This window comes from Arvicanthis niloticus, chromosome 15 (genome assembly GCF_011762505.2).
Source record: "Arvicanthis niloticus isolate mArvNil1 chromosome 15, mArvNil1.pat.X, whole genome shotgun sequence".
NCBI lineage: Eukaryota > Metazoa > Chordata > Mammalia > Rodentia > Muridae > Arvicanthis > Arvicanthis niloticus.
In genome coordinates this window covers 28887323-28907254 of record NC_047672.1, presented here as the reverse complement: position 1 = coordinate 28907254, position 19932 = coordinate 28887323, and the positions used below count along the sequence as shown (strand labels likewise).

The window sequence follows — 19932 nt, the reverse complement described above, 5'->3', positions numbered from 1 at the left end:
ATAATTTTATTTTTCAAGGGCTTATTTCTTATCACTTTAAATTATTTGTCTCTGTGGGAATCTGTGAGTACAGATGCCCATGGAGGCCAGAAATATCAGATCTCCAGAATCTGGAGTTACAGACAGTTGTGAGCCACCTAATATGGGTGCTGGAAACTGAACCCAGGTCCTCTGAGACATCAGTACATGCTTTTAACAGCCGACCCATCTCTCCAGCTTCCATAATTTTTATTTTAATCTAGTATCATAATATTATGATGTAATGTAGTAGACAAAAATCCAGAGGCCCAGATTCTGGGCCTATTTTACACTAAACAGATAGTGAGCTTTGGTAAGTCACCCTCTGATCCTCAGGGATATTGTTTGGTTTAGTTTGGTCCTAATCTGAACATATATTCTTTAAAGACTATGTACATGTGCATCAATGCTTCTGACTGTCCTCTAAACAATATGCAGTTCTCAGGTTGTAAGTTTTGGTAGCCTTTAGGTGCACCCAATACACTAGGCTGGCTGGCCTATAAGGCATTGTGGAAACAGTGCTGGATACCCTCTGAATGCTATCGAGAAGGGCACTGTGGCTTCCATGTTATTTTGAGGTCATTTATTCAGGGAGAGTCAAACATCATGTATGGATACTCCAGTAGCTTTCGAAAAAGGTACATGGGATGGTTTGTATATGTTTGGCCCAGGGAGTGGCACTATTAGGAGGTGTGGCCTTGTTACAGTAGGTGTGGCCTTGTTGGAGGAAATGTATCATTGTGGGCATGGGCTTTAATACACTCGCCTAGCTGACTGGAAGTCAGTCTTCCACTAGCAGCCTTCAGATGAAGATATAGAACTCTCAGCTCCTCCTGTACCATGTCTACCTGAATGCTGTCATGATCTCACCTTGACACTAGACTGAACCTCTGACTGTAAGGCAGCCCCAATTAAATATTGTCCTTAAAATAGTTGCCTTGATCATGGTGTTTGTTCACAGCAGTAAAAATCTTAACTAAAACAGTACACGCGGTGTGTAAGTGAGTACCTCTGTCTATACCCAGCATCGACGTAACTGGTTGAACACACCACCTTGAAAGTAGATCCCAGTCAAGAATTTCAATCACATCCTTGGACACCTCAGACACTCTTGACTGGTGAGAACTCTGATCTAGGACTGCCCCAGTTCCAAATACAAGCAACTCTGTGAAATAAAGATTATCTATGTTTGTTAGAAACAACAAAAAAGGGCTTTGAAACTGTGTTACAGGTCCTTCCTGGGTAGGAGGCTTTGGGAAAGGATGCTTCTGGCTCCATGCCCAGGTTCCTCCCTTACTTGAGCCTTTATCTACAGTTTATACATTGAAGGTCCAGGCAGAACTAACTATCTTTCTTTCTTTCCTTCTTTCTTTCTTCTCTCTTTTGTGTGTTTTTTTGTTTTTCAAGACAGGGTTTCTCTGTGTAGTCCTGGCTGTCCTGGAACTCACTCTGTAGACCAGGCTGGCCTCGAACTCAGAAATCCACCTGCCTCTGCCTCCCAAGTGCTGGGATTAAAGCCATGCACCACCACTCCCCAGCTTCAGAATTTCTTTTCAGAATAAAGTCTGCTGCCAAAAACTAAAACTGAAAATGCTGGTCTGGAAAAACACCAGATTTGCTTGGACTTAACAACTGATCCTTACCAAGTTTCATCCATGAAACAAACGATCCTTATAAAAAACATCACAGGCAGCATTTTCTTTGTGCCATTAAATAAAATTCTAGAGATGGAAATACAGTTCATCAGGAAAGCTGTCTCTTCTTGTGTATGAGTTTTGGTAGAGCCCAGACCACAGATTGGTGTTTCACAGGCGAAAGAGCCCTTCCCTGGGCACAGCTAGACCCCTGGATACTATTTGTAAGCTGCAAAGGGATTGTGGGTTCACTTCTGCCATGTTTGGTTATGCTAATGATATTAATATCAGGAATAATGGCTGACACGTTTATATTATTACATTTTTTTCATGTGTACACACACACACACACACACACACACTCTGCTGGATGCTATGGTTTGCATGTGGAGGTCAAGAGCAACTTGTGGGAATCAGTTCTTTCCTTCCACCATGTATGTCCCAGGGATCAAACTCAGGCCGTCAAGCTTGGCAGCTTTACCTGTTGAGCCATTTTCCAGGCCTGGCTGCCATGTTTGAACAGCTTTGTGCATGATGTTTTATAAGTTTAATATTCATGATGTCATTTAATCCTTATGGTCACCCTAAGGCAAGCATTTTATAGACTGAGAAGACAAAGGCTGATAGACTAAATAATTTACCAGTCAGAGAAAGTAGAATTGTAGTTCAACGAATATAGGTAGAGAACCCTTGGCCCTGAAGAATATAGGCTGGCACAAGTGAACAAGCTCTTCTTGGGGTTTGAAATACACTGGGGGTTCATCTCCTCTTTCATTTACGGACAGTGTAAGTTTTGTCTTGAAATGAAAACTCTCTTCCTAGTAATTGTCCCCAGTTTTTCCAGTGTCTTCTGGTCAACTCTGACCTACCTAGAAGAGGAGCATTAGTCACCCAATTACCTGACAACAGAACACTTGCAGTTAGAGATGCGGACATACCTACCCCAGCAAGAGGAACTGGACTACTGGGATGCCAGAAGCAGATCTCAGACCAAGGGCTACCCAGTAGCCTGTGCAGGTGGAGCTCTTGGCCCCAGTTGTTGAGGTTCAGAACCTCATTTTTCCTCAGAAGAGGCCTAGCAACCGCTGCCACCCAACTTCCTCCAGGAGCGGCATAAATATCAGTAGCATGTAAAGCACCATGAGATGTGATCAGATGAGCCTATAAGTAAATGAAGCCAGGAACAGAGCTACTGCTGGCTTTCTGAAGCCTCAGGTCACATTGCGAATCCTGTCTCTTCTTCCTTCTGTCCTCTGAACCCTAGATTAGGACAGGCTACCACAGAGAACAGCAAGAGCATCAGGCTCCCAAATCTGTTTATGTCACCTCAGAGTGTTCACCATATACAGCTGAGGGCAACTTTTTATGCCTTTCTTCCCTATCTAGATGATGGACTTCAAAATAGCCTGTTGTCCTCAGGTAGTCGCCTTTGACTCAGACCTTCACAGGGAGAACCATCCACGTAAAATGCTAGGGGCTTTATGCCCTAGCAAAAAGTCGTGGCCACAGCAACAATCACCCAGAACATGTGTAGACCCTTAAAATCCTTGGATATAATCCAACCATATCAAGCTCACCATGTCACCAGGATGCTACTCACCACCCTAACGCTGTGTGGTGAAATGCTAGGGTAAGGGCCCTCAGTTTGTTCACAGCACTCACTGGTCTGTCTGGCACTCAGGGAGGGCAGGCTGAGTGTGGGGCAGAAGGGGTCAACTGTTTCACAGAACAAGAACAAAAACAAACCACCACCAAATCCACAAAAGCAGTTTTTATTTGAAGCAAGGAGAAGTCTAACCTATAGAATTACAGTTCTAAGCACTCAAACTTAAGTGTTAGTGGCATGACTTGAGCTATAAATCTTGCTTCTCTTTGGTTGGAAAGGGTACTCATGTTAAAGTCCTCCAGGTGGGTAAGAAAGACCAAGAAAGGCTGGAAGAAACACCTCAGCTACTGGTACTGCCCTCCAGATTCTACATCAAACTAACAAACTCTCACCATCTGGTCTGCAAGGTGCCACCCAGTGCAGAGGGACACAGGCCACAGAACACTTGCAAGGGCAGATGAGGCAGAAAGAACAGGTGTTAGCTGCTTGGGGAGAAGCAGGGATCCGTCTGCCTCAGCTTCAGACTTCTGCATGGAAGGGGTAATCCTTGTGTTTGGCACAGCTGTCAGAAGAGCACATGTGATTTACAAGTTAAAGACTTCCAAAAATTAATTGGGTTCACTTATTTATTTACTGTGTATATATAGGGGTCAAAGGACAACTTGTGTGAGTTGGTTCTCTCCTACCATGAGGGTCCTAGGGATAGACCTCTGTTCATCCTCAGGATTGATGCCAAATGTCTGAACACTCTGAACCATCTTGCCAGCTCTCAAGGAAAAGATTTTGATTTTAACAAGTCACCAACACACAGAAATGTAAATGGAGCCAGTCTTGGAGCCTTCTGATCACATGCACAGCTGAGGCAGCTGCTCAGCCTCTGGGCTCCTCTTGTCTTGTAATGTCATAAACCAGCGTGCATGTGACAGGCTGAACTCTGCACTAACCCAGAGCACACTGGGCAGCAAGTCCTGATTCCTGCCTCCTGGGAACTCTGACAAGCTGGCAGGATCATACAACATCATGTCATCTTTCTGCTGTCCTTTAAGACAGTGTCTGGTGTGGCTGGGTTGGCCTCAAACACGATGTTTAGCTGAGGGTGACCTTGAAGTTCAGATCTTTCTGTTTCCAACTCCCAAGTGCTGGGATTACAGGCATGTGGCACCACACCCTGTTCGTTTTATCAGCACAAACCCAGGACCAAAAGAACAGAGATAAGGAAGCAGAAGGGTTTATGAGCTGTACTGAACTGAATCCTGAAGGGCAAGTCAAGCAGCCGGCCACTCCCAGGAAAGGAGAGGGTACATCTGTGACATCTGGAGGGAAAAGAGCACCTAACAGCGGCTGGGATTTCCTGCAGGAACCTGGGGTAGGTCTGGCATGAAACTAAGGCTCATAGTTGATTTGGAAGGGTCAGTGGCTTGTAATCAGAGCAAAATGGCAAGGACACTAGAAAAACTAGACAGGCAAGGTGTCAAAGCTTGAATATACGTGTGTGTGTGTGTGTGTGTGTGTGTGTGTGTGTGTGTGTGTGTGCGTGTGTGTGTGTGTGTGTGTGTGCGCGCGCGCGCACGTGTTCTATGGAGAAGAGCAGGAAGGTAAATCAAATATAAGAAAGGTTATCTCTCAATCAAATCAAATTAAGAAAGGTTGTGTCTTTCCTCAGAAGATGCATGTTCTCTATGTCTGAGGTAGTCCTTCTCTTCCAGAATCTAAGCAAAAGTGCACTGCTCATTTCTTTCCATACCCTAATGCAGTTCTGCTGCGATACAAATCAGAGGACGAGGGTGAGCCAGGCCCTGGGTATGCAACTCACTCAACACTCAGACTACTCAAGCTCCTCCCCAACTGCCTGTCTCTGCATCCTGGAGTCAGACAGCAGCAGAACAAGCTCAGTGTAACTTGTGTGTCAACGGGAGGGCTGGCATGTGGACAATTAGGAAAAGCTTGCTGCGAGCACTAGAGCCAGCCTCTCCCCCAACCCCAACTGCAACCCATGCCAACTCAGTATTGCTAACACACGTCTGCTTCTGGACTAGTCTTGGAAGGCACCTGGAGGCGAGCAGACACAAGGGGCACAAGGTTTGCTCTCCCTAAAAGCTTTGATGTCAACATCAGCAGTCCCAGGGAAATGCGGGCCTGAGGGACTACTACAGGCTCTAGGAAGCAAATGGATGCCATAAGCAGGGGATTCACTTCTGCCCATTATATTTTCATGTTAAAAGGTTAAGTGTCCTTAGCATAATATTAGAAAGGGTCCTGTTTCAAAGCCTGGCTCTGTTTACAGCTTTCTTAGAATCTGAGGGCCCTGTGAGAGCAAACAGCCTGAATCACAAACGTTACTGCCTAAGGCACGTGACCCTGGAGGCCACAGCAGCTGCCACCATGCAAACCCTGAGCTCTGCAGATGGCAAGTGAAGAAGGCAAGAGAGTGATAAGAATTGAGCTAGGAAGACAAAGCAGGCATTGGGGATACAGGCTGCTTCTTAAAGCAAACAACCCCAGGGACTTGGAACCCAAACCGAATTTCAGAGAGAAGGCAAGAAACCAGCAAAGGTAAAGCTGAAAGGGCCCTTGGTGCCCGAGTGGCATTATAGTCCTAGGCATTCTGTGTCAGAGCTGGGGCTAGCCTGAGCCCAGCATCAGAGTCTTCCTACCAAACTCCTTATGAGGGGTCATTAAGTCAGTTAAGTCACATGCGAACTCTTCTAGGAAAGTCGGGTACCTGATGAGCCCCTGGGATCATCTGAGTTCAGAAAAGCAACTGAAATTTTAAAGTTGGGCCAACGGTGCTTCCAGACAGGTCTCCTGACAGCTACCCTCCCCTGGCCTTGTGCTTCCTGCTTTGTATGGATTAGGAGACTCTGTGTGAGAGCAGGACGGGCTGCAGGGGAAGATCTCTGGGGCCTGAGAGACGCCTGCTACTCTAAATACTTGGTGAAGTGGAACTCACCTTGTCAAGGCGCACACCCTCCAGTTCCTGTTGTAGCTGAGTAGAGTGGTTACATCCTCGCTGCTCAGCTCAAAGTCAAAGACCTTACATACAGACATGGGAAAAAAAAAAGAAAGAAAGAAACAAAGCCAATAAGCTCTACAGTAAAACAGAGACAACTCCATGAAGTTCCACATGGCTCCCACTGCCCGGAGTGCAGAGGACAGGAGAGAGACGGGACTTCAAGAAGATTGTCAATTACTCTCCAGAGGTGCAGGCTTGTGGCCATATCTGAAATGGCTGCTTCCAGGATTTCCAAGCAGAGGGCACCGTTCATCCTTCCTGTCAGGCTCCTGAGAAGCTCTACTGTGATAAGCACCAGGGGAAATGTTACTGAGTGACCGACGGCTCCATTCCCCATGAAGTATAGGAACAAGGCACCCCAGCAGCTACAACACCCACTAATCCGGGACCTGCGCTGTGATTTAAGGAAAAGCCTCTGGGTGTTCTGGTGTCCCATGAGCCTCTGGGTGCCCGGAGGAACCAGCAAGGCACCCCAGCTGGGGACTGAAGGATAACACCTCGTGGATCCATGTGTGAGAAGTCCTAAGAAAATGTCAGGTTTTGACATACAGAGCAAGGAAGGCAGACTCGAGTAGCAGCATCACTTCCATGAAGACAAAAGAAACGACACGGGGATATGTAACAGGCCCTAGACCTCGGCACACTGACTCCATGATGGAAGTACCACTCAGGTCATAAAACCTGGCAGGTATACAACACCATCAGCCAAATTAAGACTTAACTTAGCTGTTAAATTTCAAACCTAGGCCAAGCAGCTAAGGTGCCTATTTAATGTATCAAAGCAGACCTGGCCTCCAGGTTCACCCAACACCCTTCAGTCCCTAGCAATTACAGGCAATTACAGGATACTGGCTGTTGTACTGGGTTTTCCTCCCCCCCCCCCCCCCCCATGGTTCAGGAACAGTCTTGTCCTTTCCTTTCCAAATTTTTTTTGTTTGTTTTTATTTTGAATTCACATCAAAGTCCACAGTTATAGAAAAGTTTCTAAATGTGCTAACCTTGCCTTTTGGCTTCTGTAGCTCTACCTCTGGCTAGCTGTTGTTAACTGAGGTGTGTCACCCAAGATGTGAGTTTTCTGATTAACAGCTACCCCGAGAAAGGCTCTCGGGGCTACAGCGGGATCCCAAATACCCAGTGTAGCCATAGGCTGGCTAATAAACACTTCCTATCTGCTTAAACTCGTGTCTGATCAGCTTTCTCTGGTGGAGACCCCACAAAATATAGGGAAGAAGTTAGGTAGACGGTGGGCATGTAAAAGATTAGGCCAGATGGTCTTGGGCAGCACTGGGGCTTGGAAGTGGAGCTCCACCCTGACAGCCCATTCCGCTTGCCACATTCTGAGCACGGAATGTGCAGGACTAAGCTCTGCTATATTCTCTTGTGATTGCAGCCACGGAAAAATAAGCAGACAATGCACAGTAAGATGAAAAACAGAAACAACAAACAAAAACCAAACGCTAGATTAGTAGTGTTTTGAGATTTGTCACCTACATTTTTTTTCCCTTTTTTCTTTTTCAAGACACAGTTTGTGTAGCCCTGGTTGTCTTGGAACTTGTTCTGTGGACTAGGCTGGCTTCAAACGATGGCTCCACCTGCCTCTGATTCCCAAGTACTGGGATTAAAGGTGTGCACCATTACCACCTGGCTACATTTTCTTTCCTAATACTTTAGAAATGAAATATGAGATGAGGTATTTACCCATTTCTAACAGGACAGGTCTCTCTTCCCACATCTTTACAGTAAGTGGCATGGTCATGGTCCCGAGGGCAAGGTGGATTAGTAGATTACTATGCCATCAGAACCACTCTACTGTCTACTGTCCACGTCTACTGTGGACCATGTGGGTTTGATTTTGAACCAGACCTCAGCAGAGCATCCCTTTGTTTGGACAGGACAGAGGCTCATGGGTTACCAGGACCATCCTGGAACTGCTCTTCTCCCAGATAGCCCTCTCACCAGGTAGCCTGAGCTGCTGGGGTGGTGGTAGTGGTAGTGGGGCATTCTTAATGCCTACACTACTGGTGCCCAAGCATTCCCACCCCTGTTCATTACGGCTTAGGCCTTTAACAGAGCCAGTGGAGGGCTGTATTTCCTGGACATCCATGGACTCTCCAACAGCACAGCAATGTTTCCTGAGCACTTACTGTGGAACCAGGCACTATGAAGTGCTGTGTGTGCACCATGAGCTTCAGTCTCACAACAGCTTCAACATAGGCTTTATTTTGAGTGCAGTCAAGTGACTTGCTTGGAATCACACAGTTGGGAAAGAAAGGGGGGCCTGGGAACCCCCACGACCCACCTACCATAAAGGAAAGTCAGGCCTGGCAGCTGGAATCTTACCTTAAAGTTCTCAGCAATGCGTGCTGGTGTCACAGACTTGGGGATCACTACCAAGTTCCTTTGAATGGGGAACCGGATCAGCACCTGTGGACCCAGAGGTATGGAGTATGTATACACAACGCTATCATCTCATAGTCTATAAAAGATGCTTAGTGACGGCCACAAGCTGGTCCAAATCGGACTCTAGAGTCTTGCTCTACCGGTGGCTCCAGGCATATCAACAGGAAGTCACTGCCTGGTACTCACACTACTCATGGGAGAAAGAGAACATCTCCTACACCACAAATGGTAAGAGCTCTTCTATTTGTACAGGGATGAGCTTTCCAAGAACACCAGTAAATGCGGGGTCGATGTCTGCGCTGCCCATAAAGGCAGTGGGAACAGGCACTACTATGCCAAGACCACATGTCAATTAATTTTCTAAATTTCTAGATCTGTGCCCTTGAGATTGCATTCTAGGACTCCAAATCACACTTCCAGAGAGGGCTTCACAGGCTCAGCTCCCTCCTCTCCTGACTAACAGGGACCACCAGGAGTGCGGAGTTCAGGCAACAGACACAAGCACCTAGAAGCATGCATACCTGGGCTGTAGTTTTATTGTATTTGTCTGCAATTGCCTTGATCCTGGGATCCTCCAGGAGAGAAGGGTCTTCAGGCTTGGCCCTGGAGCAAAGAGATGATAAAATCAACAATCTTCATCACTGCCACTCAAGGCAGCTGGCCACACTAGCCCTGATCCTCCTGGGTGGTTGGCCAGGCTCCTAGAACCAAGCCAGGTCATGATCCACCGGTCGATCCATCTCACTCCTAGAAACATCAACCTCCCAACCTCCCAGGAAGCCCAGAGGCCCCGAGAGGGCCTGCAGGCAGCACAGAAGCATTCTCTGTGACCATCAATCATTCCCTTTGGTCACTTCTAATCTCCGAACAGTGCCCCACAGAAGCTCACCAGGGCCTGTCAGGAGAACCAAGGGGACTGTATGCAGTCACCACGATGCCTTTGCTATGGCAGTACTCAATCAGCTTCTCCTGAGTTAGGTATGGGTGGCACTCGATCTGTAACACAAGCAGGAGGGTTGACCATGGCAGTGGACACAAGTTCATGTGACGTGGTCAAAGTCCCTTTTCTCCTCACACAGCAATGTATGCTTCCCAGATAAGCTGTAACAACTCTCCACATTTCCCAGCTGATGGCCTTCACATTAAGAACAATAATAATTTTGTTACCAGTGCTCTATGGTCATAAGCCTGTAGGGCGTTCTCTGGCCTTGGCCATTAATCAATAGATAAAAGCCTGCAGCTCTAGTTGCCCACGGCTCAAGTCAGAAGCTATGTCTCTGCTGACTGGCCTCAAATTCTATCTCTGCAAAGCTTCTACTCTCAGATGTGTCTGTCATGATAAATCTCGGCCACTCCCTGGGTAATGTGGTCCACAGATTAGAGTCAGGACTAGCTGGTAAAACAGCATGCCAGCATCCTCCTTGGGGTACACTTACCTGGTTAACCGCAGGCTTATATTTTAAGCCAGGTTTGTTCAAGATCCTCTCAATCTGAAGAGGGTTGAAATTGGAGACACCAATAGCTTTTACCAAACCTTCATCCACAAGTTGTTCCATAGCCTAAAAAGAAAAGAGACATCTATCTGGGTACTAAAATGAACCCCAAAAGAACAAGACTAGAAGCATATTTGTGTCCAGAAATTTAACAGATGTGCCCTCCTATTCACAGCCAGAACCGTCTGTCTTTCAGAAGCCAAGAGGAGAGCCATGACAACTGTCCTGGCTTCCATGAGACTTAACAGACAGACACAGAGACAGAATGATCTATGCGCAGAAAGACACAGCAGAGCAGATCGCTCACGCCTGGCTCGCACGCAATAACAAGGCACCAGCAATAAAAACGGGTCTCAGCCAGGGTCATCTTACCGTCCAAGTGTCCACAAAATCGGTGTCACTAGGAATCACGTTTCCTGACGCATCCAGTGGGAAATAATCGGGCCCAGGCTGTCAGAAACAACACACACACACACACAATCATCAGTGACAACTCTTCACAGACCCATTAATCTCAGAGCATTACAAACTCTGGAAGACGGTAAAAGGCACATGTGGTAGCCAAGATGATGGGAATCCTCGTCATGACCGGAGCTGTGAGGATGTCAGATGGAGATTCAGACACATCCAAGTCTCTAGGACCAAGTCTGCCATGGGGAAGGGTGTGTAGGCGGTGAGGGAAACTCAGGCACCCGTATCTCAGCAGTGGCCTATAAAGCTATCACTTTGCCTATCTCTCGCTGGCTTGTCATAAAAAACAAACGGTGAAAACCAAGTCCCTCAGGGCCCCAAGAGACCAAGGTGAGAAAAAACAGAGCTGTAGGATAAAACCTGTGACCTTTCAATCTGGGTCACCATGCAGAAATACAAGCCATGGGCTAGGAGAAAGATGTAGTAATTCTGAGTTCTGCAGCTCGGAGAACCAGGTTGTGAGCATGTATTCACACAAGTGAGAATGGCATGCACTGGAGGCACAGACTCATGCATGTATGAGCATTGCATGCATTCACCTAGAGGAGGAAATGCAGCAGGGATGGCTGCTCCTACAGCCGTGTGCAACAGGGACAACGGTAGCCATGTCAGCCATATTTACTGTCAGTTTTAAACTCTAGAGGCACTGAGTAAAAAGAGCAGTGTACCCAAAACTCCAAAGGCTGCATCTGAGCCACCAATGGTTCACAAGGTGCAAGAGAGGCCTGAGGCTGGTTTCTAATATATTCTGGGTGGTGATGTTGATGCTGGTCCAAGGCCCACACCCCAGGCAGCAGAGATAAGCTGAGTTAAGCATTTACAATGCACTAATAAGAAAGATGAAGACTGTCCCTGAGCCACACGGTTCCAGTCCCAGTGTGCCCCTCACCTTGAAGCCCGTTGGCCAGTGAATAAGGTAGAGATCCAGGTAGTCCAGCTGCAGGTCGCCGAGTGTCTTCTGGCAGGCTCCTTTCACCATGCTCTTGTCGTGGAACGTGCACCACAGCTGGAGCCAGCAAAGGCACATGTTATCCCTGCCATGCAAACACCTCTTCCTGGCTGGGAGCCACACAGCTCCAAGGTGGAGGATACGCTCTCCTCTCCTCATAACCACGATGCTAGGAGTGGCTGAAGAATTTCCAGTTTCTACTGAGGATCCCAACTTCCCCAAGGTAAGAGGGGTGGTCAGGTCAAGAGCACCTCACAGAGACTAAACGAGGCATCAGGAGATGCTAAACACATGCTCTAGGTCTACTTCCCTGCCAAGATAGTCCATGTGGAGCGAGCATCACCCTCCAATCTGGGCTCCTTTGTACACACACAGCCTCTAACTAAAACTAAAGGCCAGCAGTGAAACCCAGTCTGTAAAGGGAACTAAACTGTGTCCCTGAAGTTACTCCTTACAAAAGACGAGTCAACCCCCAGCCAGTCTCACTGGCACAGGGCCCCAATCTACAGGTCTGACAAAGAGATACACAGGTGGACAAGCAACAGGTCCACCTCCCACCCAGAGCCAACCACCATCATGTTAAGAATGGACCTGACTGGCAGCTGGGTCCCCCTGGCTAGGAGTGAACTGGACCCCAGCATCCTCACAGACCTTGCTGACGATGAAGAGATCCTGGCGCTTCACCACCTGCTCCTTGAGCTTCTCCTGGAGGGCCACTCCCACCTCCTTCTCATTCTGGTACACCTGGGCGCAGTCAATATGGCGATACCCCAAGTCAATGGCAACCTTCACAGCCTCAGTCACCTGGCCAGGAGGAGACTAAAAAGGGAGGAATATAAGCCATTAGATTAAAGCCAAACCAAACGGCAGAGCTTGCACAAAGCCGAGGAAGAACAGTGGGATTAGTAATCCTGGATCAGGCTCCTGGTCTGAGGTTGGGCCATGGCAGGCCAGCATGCATTTATGCTATAGCATTCCAGTCAGCCCCCAGATGGGGGAGACAAGGTGAACGGCACATAATTTCACCTCAGCAGAGCCTAACAGCCACAGGTAACGAGAAGCCTGGGTAAAATCCTAGCACTCTGAAGGCAGAGGCATCGAAGCTGTGAGGTTTAGGATAGCCTGGGCTACACAATGAGGCCTTGTCAAAAAAAGAAAAACAAAAACCCACTAGCTGAGATGTTATGTAATAAAGGGCATCATTTCATTCAAATAATTCACGGTATTTATCACAGAACAATAGTTCAACTGCTGATGACCCGGAGGTGGACACAGACAGGTGGCCTCTCAGAGCTAACAGCAGACAGAAGTGAGTGGAAAGGGAGCAGGGATCCTTGGGAGATCACCATCTGAGCTCCATAAGAAACGTGGGAAGCTTGGCCACTAAGGAGGAGGAATAGCCTGCAAGGTCCTGAGCTTCCCCAGTCCCCAGACTGCAGGGCACTGTTCCCCATGCCTGGGCTGCTTCCGCCAAGCCTGGAGAGCCAAACAAGACACTGCACTGGGCACTGCTGAATGAACACAGCACATTCCTCTGGAGAGCTGGGGCAGAAGCAGATGAAAAGGAAAACTCCCCAAGGCCACCAGCAGCTGCCAACATCTGTTTTGTCTGGAGCCTTGGGAACAAAAAAGTCAGGAGATAAAACAAGAAACACCAGAGCAAGCCCATCCCCAGCACCCGTTGGCTATGGTGCATGCTCCTCACCCAGCAGGGAGGAATCTGCCTGGTGGAGGGGCCACACCCACAGTTCTAAGGATTGAGTTACCTTCACCAGGCTGCCTTTAGACTGTTTGGCACCCTCTCAATTCCCTGTAGGACCTAAGAGTGCACCTGTAGCTTCTTCTCCACAGGTTCCTTCTGTGGTTAAAGGAACTATCTCAGCCTATGCAGGAATAGGCTCTCAGCACAGGCTCTCTGGGGTACCCAGACATAACCATGGCTGATATTAGCTATAAGAGAAAAGCAAATCCCTGCCTGAGAAAGACAACACAAGAGGGGCCTGGTGAGTTGGGGTTCTCCTGCCTCAGGGCACACGATGAATTTCCGATAGGATCCAGGGCACTTGTGTTGACTCTTTTTCTCTTAGAGGCCCTTCTGCTTGCTGTGTAGTAAGCTACGTTGGGCCTGGCAGTGCTTAGCTTTGGATAGAGTGCTGGATACAAGGTCCAGGCTGGGCAAAGCCACACAACATTTGCCACAGCCACTCATGCAGAAGCAGGAACACGATGTGAGCCAGGCTGTGGCACTCTCTTTCAGGACCTGCACTGCCACTAAGGATCGGGCTATAGCCAATGAGGCCCCAACCCTACTGCAACTTCTCTGCTTGCCTTCTGCTTAAGGTTGACCTCATTTTTTTTCTGTTTCTTGGAGCTAGAGTGCAGAGAACACTAAGCAGTGTTGCAGAACAATGAACACCAAACCAAAATTCACAGAAAAAAAAATCTGTGTGAAGTTTTCATGGGAAGACAAAGACAGATTAAGGCTGGATGTGGAGGAGAAGGTCAGGAGAAAGAACACCTCCTCCAGGGGCTTCCTTCTCCACACAGGCCTGAACGCTAGCAGCTTAGTAAACAGGCTTAAATGTGCCACATCTCCAAGTCTCTGACAGAAAACCCACAGAATGCTTGCAATGTGCCACCTTTCATGCCCTACCCAGAGTCACCACAAAGAGCACTTTCCATTGTTGGGTTCTGAGAAACCAGCCTCCCTTGTTTTGATGGTGTAAGTTCACCTCACAGTTTAAGAACTTACACAGTAATTCCAAGAGATAAAGACTGCACCCTCAAGAATGACCCTTTCCCCAGCCTTAGAATTCTGAAAGCCAGTACCCTAGTTTAAAGCAACACTAATAAAACGTGTTCTACAGTAATCAATCAATAAAGCTGTCCTGATGCTAAGACATAGCTCCACTCCACAGAGATGTAGATCCAGGACTGGCTGGCCCTGCACGGGCAAGATTTATTTGACTAATTTTGATCGTAAAGATGGCAAGGTTGAGGAGTGTAGCCTGGTCATTGGCAGGCAACCCAGAAACCAAACTCCTACTTCAGTGAGCACAGCAGCTGCTCCAGGCCACAGGATCTAGGACTGTCAGTGGACGCCTGTTTTAACTCATGAAGCTGCAGGAAGACCCTTGCACAGCTTTCTTCTAAGGACAAGGACTATCCCAGAGAGGCAAAACTAGGACTTGAAAAGCAAACCAAGGAAACCTGTCACAGCTTAAGAATACCATGTGACCGTGTGAAAGGGATACAGGGCATGCACACATATATAGTAGTAGTTTTACCTGAGATATGGAAATCCAATTGAGGTATAATTAAGCCAAAAAAAAAAAAGAAAGAAAAAAAGTCCACATCAAAAGACTCATGGTTTCAAGGCACAGAGGGCATCAACTGGAAAAAAAGTATGTGAACACAGCTGTCCCTTCATTCCCAGCAGCCTTCCTGGCCTACGTGTGGAAGAGACAATGGCCATGTCCTTCAAAGATTTTCAACTAGGTCAAAACATTATCAGTAATAGGACCTTGTCTGTATCAGGTCCATACAATACTTGAACAGTATTTTAATGTAATACTTACTGGATATTTAGCATATATTTAGGGTCCAGAGGGTAGGCAAGCTGGCCAGGAAGAAATTCCATGCAAGTAAGAGTGTCTCCCAATGGTCTGAAACCCTCCCCTCCCAGGAGAAATGTGTTCCCTCAAGGGAAGAGTGGATCACACAGACTATCAGGGTCCTGCTGTGGTCTGTGGGGTACCAGGAGAACAAGAAACCGAATCCACACACCCTCTGTGACCTTCGCAGTGACATATTATACTGTATCACCTATGAAGGAACACCACACATATGCAAGGAAAGCATTAAGTTGATATTCTTTTTTAAAAGGGGCCATCTGGAAGCCTCGACTGTCCTCATGTCTCTCACTGCTGCCCTTCATCCCTCCACACACTCTGCAGCAACCTCCCCTGGCCCCCAGACACAGGCGGACATTTTCTTCACCTCACCCTAACGCAACATGCCTGGTGAATCCACTCTCGGAGCCAGGCACTGTGGGAAGTGACGGAAATATCTGTGAAGAAGCCAGAGTGATCTATACATACAAATGTACGTTATTTTAAACAAGCCCCCGGCTTTCTGGGGCCGTTGCATGCACTCTAGCCACTGGCTTATGAACGCTTACTCCTTATTTACCTGAGAACTGAACTCAAAATGCTGGCCCGTGAGATGATTTTCTAAAGTTATGAGCTTGTTTTTTTGGAGAAATGGGACAGAATTAAAGTACCAGCATCCTACCCATATTTGGGGTTATGTATTACTTACAAAACTACTGTAGTTACATGTACCTGTGTGTGCTGTGTCAGCAGCTGTGTTTACTACACAGGGAAACCGTATTTCTTATCATTCCAACACACAGAATTCAACCTGGTATCATGGTTGAAATTCAATCACACCTTTACCAAGGACCCTCTGGAAGGAAACGAAAGCCGAACTTGCTAATCTACTGGCTTAGAAACACGTTCAGAGATGGGCAAGTCTATGACCTGTTTCTTACTCACTATATACCAGTTTTAATTGTAGTTTGGGTAGAAACAGACTCTGTCCAGTTTCAAACCATTTGAACTTAACCCTGCCTGATTTTTCTCTTTCCTTCACTGTGTCTAAGTGCCTACTGTCCAGGTCCACCCATACTCAAGGTTCTTAAAGATCCAGGTCACAGCAGTGGTGCAACCTACAATACAACTACCCTACAAGTAGCTTCAGAGCTAGGTTTTTCTGCTTTAGCAGTACCACCAAAACTGGTTCCTTAGCTGCCAAATAATCAAATCAGTTATAATTTTTAGTTTTTAATTATCACTTTTTTTTTTGTACTTCACTCTGATGTATCAGGCCCTCTTCTCAACCCTGTTGTGTTGTGTTGGGGTCTTAGGGGTATCTAGCCTGGAGCCCTCTTATCAGTGGGTGGCACCTAGCAAGGCGGAAGCCAGATTCTCGAGGAGTTCCGCACCCGTTAAGTGCTGCACTCAGCGACTTAGGGGAGAGAGAAAACAGGCTGGTTCCTGGCAAACTCAAGCCTCCTAATTTAATTATCTCAGGCCCACTGGCACCCAAGGGGCTCATTCCCGAGAGGAGTGCCAAGTGAAGTCAACTCACTCGTGCGGCTGGGGCGCCACAGGTGCCAGATAACAAATCCAGGGCTCTGTTTCAGTCCCTCTCACCCGGGTCCCCGTGGGTGTGTCTCCACCTGGGGCGCCCACGCGGACTCGCATGCTCAATTCGTCCGAAGCCCAACACGCCGGGCCACGCGGCCCGATGCGCTCACAGGCCCCACCACCGCAGCGGCTCCGCGCAGGCCGCTCAGGGTCACCCGGCGGGTGGCGGACCGCGCTCTGATGCGCACCTACCTTCCAGGTGCCCAGGCCCAGGGTGGGCATCTTGGTGCCGTTGTTGAGTTCCAGATGGCTAGCCATGATTGCCGCACGTTACACACTCGGACCCGCAAAATGTGCAGCGCTGGCTCCGGCGCGCACCTTTAAATAGCCCAACGGCTTGCAGAAAGCACGCCTGCGATTGGTGCAGGGCTGAGAAACGGCGGCTTCTGATTGGTCGCTGCCGCGGTCCTTAAGGGGTCGGCGAGGATGCTTCTTTCCCTAGGTCCTAGCGGCACGGAATTCTCCAGCTGCTCTGCCTGCGCCCCACGTGGCAGAGTGTTTGCCAGCTGTTGTGGCACCAGACTGAACGCTCTGAAAATAACCGGCAGACTAGAGATAAGGAAACTGGGGGAAAAGTTTTGGTTTCATTTTAGAGCCCAGAAGAAGACGTTTGTGTCTTTTCCAATCTCAGAATGACACTCTTCTGGAATCCTAACACATCTTGTTTTGAATCTGATGGAACAGATAGGCGTCAGGTGCATTTAAGAGCGTTTTTTCCCTTAGATTAAAAGTTAAGCTTCAGGTGTATTTAACACCCTACCCCCACCCCCGCTATTAAAATGGTTGTAACCGGTTTTGTAGAATATTAGGAAATACCCGTCTGTAGTAGCTTTCAACCACTACTGATGTCTGAACATGCTCGGTCTGGTTCAACAACCCTTGAGGAAAAAAATCCAGCAAACGTTAGGTTATGAAAACCTCATAAACCTGATCTCTGGATCACACATAAATGATTTTGGAAAGTAAGACTGTTGAGCTGGCAGGTTCCAGTATAGCAAGTTGGTCAAACTCTGGAAAAAAAGTGGACAGGCAGAATCCCATAGTAGGAAAAGTCCATTCTCACACAGCAATGATTCCAAATTAGGGGCCACTAAATAAATTGATCAGTTGTATTGGGTACAAAAACAAAGACTTTTCCTAAAATAATCCAAGTTGCCCCAAGAACTATGGAGGCAGTTTTGGTACTCCTCCAACATCCGAGTGATGCTCTGTTTCGTCCCAGTCTCCTTCTGTTGGGTCATGCTCCAGTCACCCCCTGACTATACAACACGGACAACTACATCTGCTGAATAATGAGTCAGGAACCCCACCTCTCTAGGTCCCATTCTGGTGATTTTCCAGTTGGTGCCCTCTTAAAAAGTGGCACTCTTCCACTCCCATCCCAGGGAAAATTTATAAAGAACAGATATTTTCCACTTGAGTTTTATTAACAAAACAAACCCCTGCGACTGTTGGCATGTGGAAATTCTGGTGTAATTTTTCTCTAAATAACAGAATTTGAATTTGAGGCTAGTGCTGAGGATTTGGTTTGGGTAAGATAACAGTTGACCTGGCCCTCACCACCTGTCCTCTGTGAAATCCCTCTTGACATAGAGATTTCTCTGCTGTTTGAACCTCCTGAACCCAAACACAAAAAGCTGATGTCTTGTGACTCAATGAGCTTGTTCCGTGTAGCAGCCCACATCTCTTTACTTGGCATTCAGAAAACAAAAGGGAAAAGGACTGAGATGTTGTAGTCAACCTGGTTGCTTTAATGAGATCCTGTCTCAAAAGACAGAGGGGGCAATACCACCACCACCAAAGCATGCATCTTTAGTGACAGGTGGTGTAACTGAGAGTCATCACCAGTTAGGGAAATGCACTACCTAGCAAAAGTTTTGTAACTTCGAGATAAACTAAATATCATGTTTAAACCTCTAAAGCTCAGTATTTTGCCTGGGCTATGGAAATGTAGAAAGAGACACCTGTGGGAATCATGGTGCTAAAGTTGAGACACTGTTACAGTAGTCTCCTGGTAACTCCCGTTGCCTCCATAATCTTTGTAAAATTTATTGGGCATGTATCAAATTCTTCTTCAAAGAAGAATATAGCTGGGTGGTAGTAGCACACACTTTATTAGATATTTTCTTTATTTACATTTCAAATGTTATCCCCTTTCTTGGTTTCCCTTCTGAAAACCCCCTATCCCATCCCCTCTGCTTCTATGAGAGTGTTTTCTCCACCCACCCACCCACCCACTCCCACTTCCTTGTCCTGGCATTTTCCTACACTGGGGCATCAAGCCTTCACAGGACCAAGGGCCTCCCCTCCCACTGATGTCCCACAAGGCCATCCTCTGCTACATATGCAGCTGGAGCCATGGGTCTCCATGTGTACTCTTTGGTTGGTAGTTTAGTCCCTCAGAGCACTGAGGGGACGGGGGTGGGGGTGTCTGGTTGGATCATATTGTTCCTCCTATGGGGCTGCAAACCCCTTCAGCTCCTTCAGTCCTTTCTCTAACTCTTCCACTGGGGACCCCGTAGCACACAATTTTGATCCTAGGACTCAGAAGGCAAAGGCAGGCAGATATCTGTAAGTTTGAGGCTAACCTGGTCTACACACACACACACACACACACAGAGAGAGAGAGAGAGAGAGAGAGAGAGAGAGAAAGAGAGAGAGAGAGACAGAGACAGAGAGAGACAAAGAGACACACAGAGAGAGATAGTTCCAGGACAGCCAGGGCTATTATACAAATCCTGTTTTGAAAAACAAAAACAAAATAAATAAAAATATTAAATAAATAAGAATACAGGCATGATAGAGCATGCTTTTATTCACAGCACTCTGGAGGCAGAGGCAGGGGGTCTCTATGAGTTCCTAGAAAACCCTATAAAGTAAACCTCTGTAAGATGTTCTTGTACGAAGAAGCTTAACATATTCAGACAGTGAATTCCCACCACAGGCATTATTTCTTGAAGATAGAGCTTAAGAGAACATGTGTACATGTGTGTGCATGCGTGCACGTGCGCACACACACACACACACACACACAAGGGGGGATGGAGATGAGAGACTATTACTACCTAAGAGTCTATTCCCAGGGCATGTTACTTGCCCCTACTTCATCCCAACACTGCACAGACTTCTCTGTGTATG

At 47.4% G+C, this 19932-nt stretch overlaps 1 protein-coding gene across 1 annotated transcript; it reads right to left on the bottom strand.

The window, feature by feature from the left end:
• Positions 1–3408: 3408 nt before the first annotated feature.
• Akr1b1 (aldo-keto reductase family 1 member B) lies at positions 3409–17144 on the bottom strand. The gene is made up of 10 exons (XM_034519295.2): positions 16987–17144; positions 12236–12403; positions 11525–11641; positions 10537–10614; positions 10108–10230; positions 9561–9667; positions 9193–9274; positions 8612–8695; positions 6209–6291; positions 3409–3820 (listed from the first exon to the last, which is right to left on the bottom strand). Exons 1-10 carry the CDS (start codon positions 17050–17052, stop codon positions 3778–3780), a joined length of 951 nt encoding a protein of 316 aa, XP_034375186.1. The 5' UTR covers positions 17053–17144; the 3' UTR covers positions 3409–3777.
• Between the last annotated feature and the right edge of the window lie 2788 nt (positions 17145–19932).